The 12,174-nt window shown below is 37.6% G+C and overlaps 2 protein-coding genes and 1 non-coding gene across 6 annotated transcripts; 1 reads left to right on the top strand and 2 right to left on the bottom strand.

The window, feature by feature from the left end:
- Positions 1–3,272: 3,272 nt before the first annotated feature.
- Positions 3,273–9,711, top strand: LOC112194940. Of its 4 annotated transcripts, XM_024335206.2 has the most exons (5): positions 3,273–3,591; positions 3,754–3,808; positions 3,902–4,666; positions 5,478–5,604; positions 5,728–6,156. In XM_024335206.2, exons 3-5 carry the CDS (start codon positions 4,132–4,134, stop codon positions 5,783–5,785), a joined length of 720 nt encoding a protein of 239 aa, XP_024190974.1. In that variant the 5' UTR covers positions 3,273–3,591; positions 3,754–3,808; positions 3,902–4,131; the 3' UTR covers positions 5,786–6,156. The 4 variants fall into 4 exon arrangements, with proteins under 4 accessions (XP_024190974.1, XP_040372758.1, XP_040372759.1 ...); XM_040516824.1 differs by lacking the exons at positions 3,754–3,808; positions 5,728–6,156 and adding an exon at positions 9,669–9,711; XM_040516825.1 differs by lacking the exon at positions 3,754–3,808 and having other exon boundaries at positions 5,757–6,156.
- Positions 3,347–3,419, bottom strand: TRNAA-AGC. Its single transcript has one exon. It is a non-coding gene; the product is annotated as a tRNA-Ala (tRNA).
- On the bottom strand, positions 6,334–8,201 carry LOC112192618 (aspartic proteinase nepenthesin-1-like). The gene is given in 2 exon segments (XM_024332419.2): positions 6,334–7,163; positions 7,166–8,201. Coding segments are annotated over 2 exon segments (1,392 nt in total). The 5' UTR covers positions 7,983–8,201; the 3' UTR covers positions 6,334–6,588.
- Positions 9,712–12,174: the final 2,463 nt, after the last annotated feature.

Genomic DNA, 12,174 nt, shown 5'->3' with positions numbered 1-12,174 from the left:
TATTTTAGTAGAATGATAATCTTTTCATTCTAATAATTTTTTCTCTAGATGTATTGCTTTACATCTTTATAGTGCTATTTCGAACCATGTAAGTATGTGTAGTAAGTAAAAATCAAATAAATTCAATGCTTTAGAATAAAATCTGAAATTTATTAATAAGCCAACGATAATCAAATCAAGGTCTTGTTCAGAAATCTAATTCATCAAACCATTCTTTAAGACCAAACAATAGTCTAATTAAAAATGAGGCATTATGCCTTCACAACTATCTTTGGAAAATAAAATAAATAAAGCAGATCAGTCAAAATCTAGTGCATCCATTGACTGAGCAAGTTTCTTGTTGCCATTAAAGTCTGCAATTGTGAGGTTGACTTCTAGGTCATGGCCTCCTTCTTCCATATAGTAGGCCTCTTGTTCTTTAGACTCCCTATACCTCTTGTAATTGGCTGCTACTCTATTGCTTGCTTGACAGTTCCTGTACCAATGCCTAATGACTCCACACCTATAGCATGGTTCATTGTCAACTCTTTCCTTTTTGACAGAAGGATTCTTAGGTGCCTTTTGCACCTTGTTTCCACGACCCCCACGTCCCTTTCCACGTGGTGCATTATTGCCACGTGGGTAGGGATCAACACGTCCAAACCCCTTTGCATTGGGTAACTTTCGTTGACTATAACTTTCACTACGAACTCCGATTTAAGCGTGCCACGTGTCCACAGACTCATTTTAACGTCATCTACAGCTCTCAATAAGAAAAATTTCCCGAATTTTCATTCTATAAAAAGCCAACTCCTCGGGCCCCGCAATAGCTAAATAGAAATTGAGAAAAATAAAACTTACAGTAAATGACTTGAATACAGTAAGGAGGTGAACTAAATACGTGGCATATGTTAAAGTAAAATGACAATTGGAATTGGTCTGCTCATTTCATTTCATAGCCCCTTTATATAGGGAGAGAATTACAACGGAAAGATCAATTACAATAATGATATTAATTACTGATTGGTCCGTAATCCATGCTGATTGATGGTGATTGCTAATTACTTGATTCCCTCTCCGTCTATCACTTTAACGAAGGCACATAATGTGTTTTTCCCTTAACAGCATATCAGTATTAGTGGGTTATAACCACAAAATTTTAGTTTATTTACTAAACTACTATTTGGTATACAGAAAAAAAAACTACATTAGTTTTGTACTATAATTTTCTTAAATTGTGACCTCTTCCCAATAGGTCTTTTCCATTTCAACTTTTCCTCAAACTTCCTCTTTTTCACATCAGTCACCTGGCCTCCACGGCTCCACATTTTGTTAAAATATTTAAAACCACCATCAAATATACTAGCAGCTCCATCGCCACCAACATCCACGGACGCCAACCATCGTTGATGGGCGATTCACCACATGCATGGAGATGATTCAATAACGACTCATGCATAATTCAATGTCTTTTTTTCCTTTGAATTATTCAATCATGTTAACATAATCTTTTAGTAATTTTTTTTCCCCTAAAAAAAAAAAATCTTTTATGTTAAAGGAAAAACATATTATGTGCCTTCGTCAAAGCGACTGAAGGAGATGGAATTAAGGAATGAACGATTACCATCAATCAGCACAATTACGGATCAATCAATATTTAATGTCATAATTATAATTGATATTTCCGTTGTAATTCTCTCCCTATATAAAGGGACTATGAAATGAAATGAGTAGACCAATTCCATCTCAATTTTACTTTTACACGTTATCAGCACGTTCAGAGCCAATAGCCAAGAAGAAAAAACTCTAGTTTTCTAGTTTCTTTCCGTCGAAAAAAAAAACCAAAACCCTAAGAAGAAAAAGTTTTTCTTCTTTTCTGCCGCCACCAAAAAAAAAAAAAAAATTTCCCTTGCCTCAGCCTTGCCCGGCGCTGCACACCCAGCCTCCCACCAGCAGCACATCCCGCTCCGTACCCTTGCAGCCCAGCGCAACGCAGAGCCGCGCAACCAACCCGCGCATCAGCCTGCAAGCCAGGCCACCTCCCAGCGCTGCATCATCGCGTCCTCCCACCTGCAGATCCCAGCTTGCAGCAGATCTTGCCTTGCAGTAGTCCCACGCGGCCCCAACCCCGTCTGCAGCAGCCCGAGCATCCGACAGCAAAATCTTGAGTTTATTTTGGATTTTTCCTTATCCAGTTGGTTATACAAACATATATTATTTTTGTGGGCATATTCAGTACCATGCAAGTGGTTGGGTGATTTTGACTTTCAATTGCATGTGTCCAGACGTGGGTTCGAGTCACCCAAATTGCAAAATCTTAAGTTTATTTTAGATTTTTCCATTTCAGTTGGCCAGGGTCATTTTGGGAATTTGACTTCCATGTGAGCCCCACTTTTGCTGAGTTGGAATGCCACATCAGCAGTTAACGGCAGAATTGACGGAATCCCGACGGAATGACTTATTAGATTAGAAATTGATATTGTAGGGGTGTTTTTGATGAAATTAAAAGTTGAGGGACTGAATCGATGTTGGACCCATACCACAGGGTACTAAATAGTATTTAGCCATTTTATTTTTTATTTTTGATTTTTTTGTTAATTTTTTGTTTTTGTTTTTCTTTTATTTGCGAATTGACCATTTTGTCTTTCTCAAATATTTCAGTTCAAATGTTTTTTAATTTTTGAGGGATATTTTGGTAAAATTTTTTCTGTTTTGGCTGACAAACTCTCTTCTCTTAATAATAGTATAGATATATAATATATATATATATATATATGTATGAGTAGTGTTCACCTGGTCAGTTGCTGACCAAAGAATTTATACTCAATAACCCTTAGATTTACATCTAAGGGTGGAAAACAAAACACCTAAACTTAATAATAATTCTCTCTGTCATTGGATTTACATCCAAGGGTGGTTGAGCATTATTTTCTTGGTCAATAACTGACCAGGTGAACATTTTTGTATATATATATATATATATATATATCTATTATATAAAACAAATTGTTGGGAATGATGGTTAAATTTTTGATACTCTTATTATACCCTTTATTGATTGAATTGTTTAAAAAATAAAAATGATATTACAAGGCTAAAATAGTAAATAAACAAAATTAGTTTATTCTTTTCAAGAAATTGCAAACATAAAATAAAGAAAAAAAAATGCAATGAAACTTTTGAGGGGTTTTTATTATAGGCCAAAAAGAAGAGGTTAGTTTTTTTTATTAACGGGGAATTATCTGTTTATTAATATAAGAAAACAGGAGATGCAGTAGTGGAGTCCAATTTGCGCCCCTCGTAGCCTAATTGGGTGATTGCTTACCACGTCCTTCCTCTTCAAACAAGAAGAATTAAAACAAAAAAATGGAGATGCGGGGTATCGATCCCCGTACCTCTCGCATGCTAAGCGAGCGCTCTACCATCTGAGCTACATCCCCATGATCGGTTACTTGAGTCATATGATTATTAATGGGTCAGAAATTAACTTTTAAACATCTCTGCTCTTTTCAAATTTTTGTTTTCCATTTGAGGAATATCGATCGATCATTGCGACTCTGTCCGAGAGTCTGAGATTACACACCGTTTTGGGATTCTTGACTTTGATCCAAGGTACCCAACTTCCTCCAAGTTTTCATTTCATGCTTTCTCTGGCTTTTTTTGTTTGTTCATTTTCTGCCGGCAAAAATTTATGCTTATATATTTCGACTTTGACGGTTGTATTATGCAATCTTCACCGGTTTTACGTACTGTTTCTCTTGTCGTTTTATATAGCCTTGTGGTTTATGGCATTGGTAACTACAACACTGTGTCAGCGGCATTTAGACTTGTGAGCATACATTAGCTCGGTTCTATACTTCTATAAAACCTATACGCTGTTTGTTTTTCCATTACCTTGAGCATTTCCATAAATTACTTGCAGATTTCCAAGGAAGAACACGTTTCTGGGTTCTTTGTACTAATTACATTGGGTCCTTGGGTTATGCTGGAAAAGGAGCCAAGTCTGTTTTACTTTGCAGCTCTTGATGGTTCAATGTGGTTCCTTCACAATTCTGGGCTTGTTATGATCAAAGACCTACATATTAAGGGATAGCCTAAAAGGGTTTTCTTAAGAGGTCATTTAAGATCAGTTGGTTTCTTTGAAAGATTCATATGGCTGCAGTTGAAAATTTAGACATTGAAAGTGGAGGCCATACTAGTCAAGAAGATGCAGGCTTGGAGCTTCTTTGGAGCAAGAGACTCAAAAACAAATTCTTGAATAGTAATTTGGGGGTGTATTTGAGTTCCAGTGAGTCAATTATGTGCAAATATGGCATTCAATCATCTAGGAGTTTGGAAAGATATGGCCAAGTTATGATTGAAAGTGGGGAGGTAAAGGTAGTAATGAATTCAGAAGAGAGTCGAGGGCATTTGAACCTTGCAGAGAAAACATATGAGAATGAGAGGCACAGGAATACCAACTCTAGGAATGCCCTGAAGCCACCGCGACCTCCTAAAGGTCCATCACTCGATGCTGCTGATCAGAAGTTGGTTTGGGAGATCGTGGAGCTTGCTAGGAGAAAGCGTGCAAGAATCCAACAAATTAAGGCAGCAAAGAAGACGAAAGCAACCAAGTCATCATCTGTGCAAAGTGGCATATCTGCCATGATCATCACACTATTGTTCTTCTGTGTCATAATATTTCAAGGTAGACTTTTCCCTTCTCTTTTCATCTTTTGTATGTGATGCCTTAATTGATCATCATTGCATTTGCATGTCTATGCCAGTTGGATCTGTTGATTAAGCTAATATATAGAATAGGACTTCCAAACAGTTTTTCCTGATTGATAAAATGGAAACATAATAATTGGTTTATAGTTTGGTTCCTGTTCATGAACATTGCATTGACAATATAGAACTCTCCATATGTCATCTACAATGTCAAAAATGAGGACATTTCATTCCAGGACTCTGTTCTGCAAACCAAAACAACCAAATTGGCCCTCCAACAAATAGGTGGTTAGTGGTCACTGTGAAGTTAGATATGGTTCCTTTGAACCAACTGCCCATCAATGACTAATAGACGTGTATTGAAAACTTTTAGGATTGGATTTTGATCAAGATATTTTGTTAGCAAGCTTTCGTATCAAGTAAGTGACTTGATCCAAACTCCAACTGAAATAGGTAAACTAAATGACAATTGGAACATCATTACTTGCTGAACGAAAACATTGAAAAAGATATCAAACCTACTGAAATGATATTGGTATTTGTTTATTGCCATGTCTATTGCTGGCTGAAAATTCCAATTTATTTATATCTAAAACAGTTTGTTTAGTTCATTATTTACAATATTATTTAGAGTGACAATTGTATCATGTATCATTTCTTGCTTGTGATAACTTCTGAGCTTCATTTTGTGGAACATTAATATTTTGCAGCTGCTGCACTTGATAACCTAATTTTAACACACTGCATGTCTGTAAATACATCTGAATGTTGTTGAAGTTTTGTTATAGGTGTAAGCTCCACAACTGTTCCAAATATGAATACACAAGGGTCTCCAGAGCCAGCAGTTGCAACAGCTGGAGATTTAATTTTTCTTCATTACTCCCAAAGCACGATACCTCGTTCTAGCTTTCAGAAGTGAGTATTACACTTCCCTACCTATCATGTTTTACCTTTATCTTGTCTTTCCTTGCTTCGTAACAAGATCTTGAAAAATGGTACCACTCTCTCTCAACCCCCCCCCCCCGGTGGGTGTTTCAGTTCTGTCAAAGACCTGGTTTCTCGTTCAGGTCCGGGTGAAAAGGTGATGAAGATGTAGGAGTTGCTGGCATTTTATTGTCATGTAAAATCATATTCTGTTCTCCATTTGGTAATACCGCATCACCATATGGCTGTCACTCTTTTGTACATTGAACAGCCCAAAACTCGAAGAGATTTTTGACATAGTTATCATGTACGGTAGCTTAGTTCAATTGGTTGATGAATGATTTTACCAAAGGAGAAGAGAGGCAAATCAAAAGGTGAAGAACAACAACATGGTGATTGTGCAACCGTCTAGAGGAGTCTAGTAAGAAATAGCTGAGATCAGAGCTATTCATGTCGGTTGTAAGTTCATACTCGTTCACATTCACTTAGTTAACTGCTTTGGACTTGCCCTTCAGGAGTTAAATTCCACAGTTGTTTACCTCAGTTGACGGTTCCCTGCATTAACAAATTATTTGTGTTCATGCTCTTTATCTCTTCGTTACGTCTATTGAATGGTCTATGAATTTCATCGAGTCTAATTTGAAAGATTTAAAAAATCAGCAATTCTGAAATGGCTAACACTCTGCAATCGTCTTGAGACACGTGAGATGGACACTCGCGGAGAAAGAGAGTAAAAATAAATATATATAGAGGTTCAGGTCGAACCAAAACAAATTGTATACATACGTGGTTGATTTACAAATTTATGTAATTAAGAGTTCAAGTCCTTAACCATATATGGATTCCGTACATGTTTATCCTAGATGTATAGATCAACCTTGCTTTTCTCCCCTACCAAAATAAAGAGAGGAATAAAATGATCGAAATTCATGACAATATAGCAAAACAACATGTATACACACACCAACAACTTCATCACAACTGGTCGCATTTTGTAGGAACAAACGAGATTGTTTCCTTGACTAGATCATGCAGAACCAACATATTCTGCTGCTGATAATTCCCAAACACAGACATATCCCCGGCGCTCCCAGCAGCCAAGCAAATGACTCCAACGTCCGAATCCGCAATCATATAATTCTCACTAGGCAGTTCCAAATCTGCATCCTTGAAATGAAATACCAGCTTGGGCACCTCTACTTTGGTAGCATCCTCTGGCAATTCGAAACACAGGTCTAGCCCTACCGTGTCGATCGCATCTTTCTCCCGAAGTTCCATCTGGGAAGTGAATTCTTTCACAACAGCATCGTAAGCATCCTCTGCAAGATAAGTAAGGGTTGTCCCAGAGTCTATGATTAGGCCACCGCCACCATCATCTCCTAGGGTGAATGTGTCTTTTGCGATAGGCAAGCGAGTGCCCCCTACGGTGATTCCTTCAAGGGAAAGATAGTAAAAGGTAGGCTGTGATGGGTTTTTGATCAAAGGGGTGGTTTTGATGTTTGCAACATCAGATGATGATGTACTGCTGTTCAAGCTTGCTAATGACCCATCAAAAGTGTGCTCGTACTTTGCGTGTCGTCTACGGAAGGAAGGCAATAGGAGAACTTGGGTTCCTTGAGCTGCGAAACCAAGGACAAGGTTCCGCGGCCCAACCCCACGAGCCCCGCGCCTTGGTTGAACCCGCCACCCTCGTTATCTCCCCCACATCCAAAACTAATTTTGGGAATGGAAACGTCGCTGGAGTCTTCGTCTCCGAAAGAGAACGTTTCGGTTGCGAGAATCCCATCCGTTGATGAAGAATCGCCGTAAGTGTAGTAATACTCACAGCTTTTGTTAGTGCATTTCGAGGAGGGCAGTGCATCACATAGCTCGCTTGTACATGACACCTTTGAGAAAGTAGAAGACTCTTTCGGGTTGAAAATCGGGGTTGGCTGCTTATAACATTGCTTGCATGGCTCGCACTGAGTCCATATAAGATCGCTCCCCGTGTCCACAATTGCTGAAAAGCTCTTTGCCGGAGTACCAACTGATAACGTCATCAAAAACTCTCCCAGGCCTGCATGAACCGGAGTTTCAACTTGGGTATGACTATCTGGTGATGTAGAGCTCTTGAGCTTCATTGCATTCAGCCTTTGCAGCCTCTTTCGTCCTCGCTTGATTCGGCGTTGAAGACGTTCGAGTCTGGTTAGGTTCTTTCCAGAATCCACGTGTTTGAGAGTCACCTTGAACCCACTTTGCACCTGTAAGCCATGGTCGTGGAGATCTAGAGCTCTTCTTGAAGTGGAACATGAAGGGTTAACAAACAGTGCACCCAGTACTCCCAGTGTTATTAATAGGAAACTCAACCATGAGAGAATCGCTGAAGCCATATCTCAATTGATTGAGAGAAATGAGACCGATCAATTAATCAGTAAGGTGCTGGTCGAAAATATAAGTAATGTGTTGTGGTTGAGATATCATTGATGTTGCGTCGTAGCTAATGCCGGGTCTTGCGTCTTGTTTTTTTATGGAAAGAAATATATGTGCAAAGCAGCACCAATATGAGCGAGAGAGATGGAGACAGATCAGGTGACTTCTCACCCTTTGGAGTTTGGACATATTTATTGTTAATTGTATTGGAGTACTCTCTTATATATGTTGGCCACCTATTTCGATGACTCTTGATCTCTTACCTCAGCAAGTATGGAGTATGATGATTGTGTTTCTGAAGATGATTACTAAAGCGCACACACTATCTGCTGGGACCCTAAAGTAGATGATCGATCTCTGAAGAATACAACTATGGACTTGCCGAAGCCGTACTCAAATATAGATCATTGTATGTACATGTCATTGCTTTCAATTTCTTCAAGTAATAATTACAGAGACGATAAATTGGTATAGAAGTGAAGAAACTAGGAATGATGTACTAGAGGGTTGGTGGGCTAACTCGTTTCGTATTGACTTGCAAAGAACTTGGAGAGTTGGGGCTGGTATGATTTGCACGCATGGGCAGAGAATGAAGAACAAGGTGGTTTTGATGTCTCATTATTGTTAGGTACGAAGGTTTTATCATTACTATCCGTCTCTCTCAATTATTTTTTTTGATTCCTTCTCTTCTTTTGTGTGTCCACTTACGTACCTAAGACCTAAGTAGTACCCAGTGTTCCGCTTTCTTTCCTCTCGCTCTGGGTAGTTTTCTCTCTTCTCCCGTGAGAGTCGGTTGAGAGAGACCGATATATGGACCAAATTCTTGCAACTTTGAGTCAAGAGAGTCAAACGTGTTGGGCAAAAGCAGGAAGCACCCATAGAGCAAGAGCCGATCAGGGCCTCACCTCAACCTCATAATATATTCCATGATTCAATTTGATGAGGATGAAACCATGGATTTAAGATATTCGAATGATGTTAAGGGTTGCTCTACTAGAGCATAATCTCTTACATCATTCTAATGCTCTACTAAAGCATATTGTAGCGCATTGTATTACCCTAGCTCGCAATTAAACCCTGTAAGCTTAATTGATTAATCGTTAATAGCAATGACAAGTAGGGGTTAGCAATGACAAGTAGGGGTTTCCTGCAGAGGATTGTATCTAAACGCAAGTCTTGACTCGATTTTATACTAAACTCTAAACTACACACCAAACTGAATGACATTAATTATTAAGCTAGAGTAAACAAAAAATTACGAAAATATATAGGCATAAAGTCGACACACTAAAATATATATGCACAAAACTTGGAGTTGATCGGGGATTTGAGCAGTTTTACGTACGTTCATTTTCAATTAGTTTACAACCTTCACATTATTTATGAAGTTGTAAATAACTTCTCTGCAATTGAAATTGGAAAAGGACTCCATCGGAGACTTGGAGTAAACTAGAAGAACATTCACCATCGAAGTAAATTCTAAGAAAAAGGTCACAAAAGTTGTCCAAACTTGGAAGCAAAAATAATGGTTGTAGTACCGGTTTCACACACTGGTTTTCCTCATCTTTAATTTGTATTGTAATAATAACCAAAAAATCAATTGTGATACAAGTGCATAAAGAAAACAATTTGTGGACGTCTTGCAGGCTGAAGACCAATACCAGCTTGCGATGAAAAGGAGGCCATTGCTGAAGAACAAGAATTTCTGGAATAACAAGAGCTTCTGTGATTCTCTCAATAACTCGCAACTATCTATGAGGCTAGATTACTTGAATGCTCGTAACAAGAGAGGTCACAAGGACCTTGTTTATATAGTGAACAGAGTAAGTAGAGTCCTCCCCATAAGAGGCTTATGTATTCCACTCAAACTGCTACACTATATATTTATCTGATGATATTTACTTGGTTACCAAGTTATTTGGACTTCTTCTTATGTTTGTGTGATTCTCATCACAAACACAATTATACAAAGACTAGGAATCATAGTTCATCTCGGAAAACTCATGCTGCAAGTTATAACACGTTGTCATATCCTAAGGAGAATTATATTCATGTTCAAATTTGTTCTTACAATCTCCCACTTGAACATTTATACAATTCACAATGACAAGAATGTTATCTAAATCAGTTTCAGTAATCCCTGAAGTGTGCACAGAGATGAAAAATGCTCCAAGAATCCAATCAAATCTCAGTCAATGCAAATACATGATGACAAACTGCAGGAAAAATAAAGTTTGGAAAACTTAAAGACCCTGCAATTACAGACACCATGTACCTACACCACATGAGACACAAATCATCACTTAATATATATATGATGCTAACATACAGAATCATCAATTGATGCATCAAAATATGGTCCTCACTATGGTTCAATGTGCCAGAACCTTATCGATCAGTCATTTAACACTTTAAATAACTCAACATAAACATTTGATTCAAGTTATACAATTTCCAGAATGTATACATAAATTGTAAGTATCACAAGAATCAAAACAGCAAACAAAAATACTGCAGTACGTAATTAATAATCTGATCAAAAAAGCAAATTAATAAAATTTTATTGCTGATAAAATTCAAATGATAACTAAAACAAAATCAGTTCTCAAGTACAAAATTAAACTAAAGAAAATCATAAACTCAGAATTTTGAAAACAAAATTTCCATGTCAAGAACTCCCACTCAAAAATGTAATACTCCCACTAAGTCTCTGCATCCAAAGTTGGTAGAATGCCAATGTTCTTGGCATGAGTATGAAAAGCCACAATGGTTAGAGGCTTAGTGAAGGGATCTGCCAACTGTTTTAAGGTATGTATTTTCACTATCTCCAGCTCCTTATGTTTGACTCTTTCTCTGACACTGTAGTACTTTAGGTCTATATGCTTAGAGTTGGTAGCCTCTTATTATTCTTCATAAAATACACTACAACAGAGTTGTCACAATAAATTCTCAAGGGCCTATCAATTATAGAGCTAACTAGTTTAGTCTGTTCCAGAAAATTTTTCAGCCATAAATCTTGACAAGTTGCCTCATAAATGGCAATATATTCTGCCATCATAGTTGAGGTGGCTGTCTGAGTTTGTTTGACACTTTTCCAGGCTATAGCACCACCAGCTAACATAAACACATATCATGAGGTTGACTTTCCAGAATCAGAGTATTGACCTGCAAAGTCTACATCCGAGTACCCTTCTACTTCAGGCTCATTAACTCTTCTATAAACCAAACAATAATTTTTGGTTTTCTGTAAATATCTCAAGACTTTCTTTCCTGCAATCCAGTGCTCATGGATTGGACTGAAACCTTGCTAAAATGCCTAGTACATAGGCTAAGTCTGTCCTTGTACAAACTTGAGCATACATGAGGCTACCTACAAGTCTGGAATACGGTTTATTCTTCATATCTTCTAACTCGAGTTCATTTCTAGGACAGTAACTCTTATTTAACTTGTCACCTTTAGACATTGGAACATGTCCTGAAGAACAATTTTGCATATCAAATCTCTTCAACAATTTGGAGATGTAACTTTGCTGAGATAGTCCCAGAAGATGTTTAGTTCTATCTCTGTGTATTTGTATTCCCAAGACATATGACGCTTCCCCCAAATCTTTCTATCAAACTTACAACTTCCACATAGATCGATTCATTTATCTATCCATATTGTGTGTGAGCAAAAAGGAGGAACACCTTACCTGCATAAAAGAACCATTATTCGCTGAATTTCCAAGGTCTGAACCTTTTATACCATAACTTGTCATCATTTAATCTACTCATAGTTGGAAATTTCTTTTAGTTAGCTAGATATGTCATTTACTTACTTAGGCTAGGGTTCCAATGTTTAGCGGAAGTCACAAATGGGTTTAGAGCTATTTTGTACAAATGTTTACGAGTATGGATTGACTCTTGTTGTAAAACAATAGTGAAAGAATTTGAGAGAGAGAGAGTTTAGACATAGAGAATAGAATGTGTATATTATTCATGTCACAATGAGGGTTATATAGGGCTACATCTTGTGTACAAAAGGTAGAACTTAATAGTTACACCAATCACTTATACAATTACGAGTCTGTTAATCACCAATTAGAAGTATGTCAATACCCAATCAATAGTGATCGCACACATCAAGCAATACCAATTGCATGAATAGCCATT

Source organism: Rosa chinensis, chromosome 3 (genome assembly GCF_002994745.2).
Source record: "Rosa chinensis cultivar Old Blush chromosome 3, RchiOBHm-V2, whole genome shotgun sequence".
NCBI classification, from domain to species: domain Eukaryota; kingdom Viridiplantae; phylum Streptophyta; class Magnoliopsida; order Rosales; family Rosaceae; genus Rosa; species Rosa chinensis.
The sequence above is the reverse complement of the archived record's forward strand: the minus strand, read 5'-3'. Positions and strand labels throughout refer to the sequence as shown.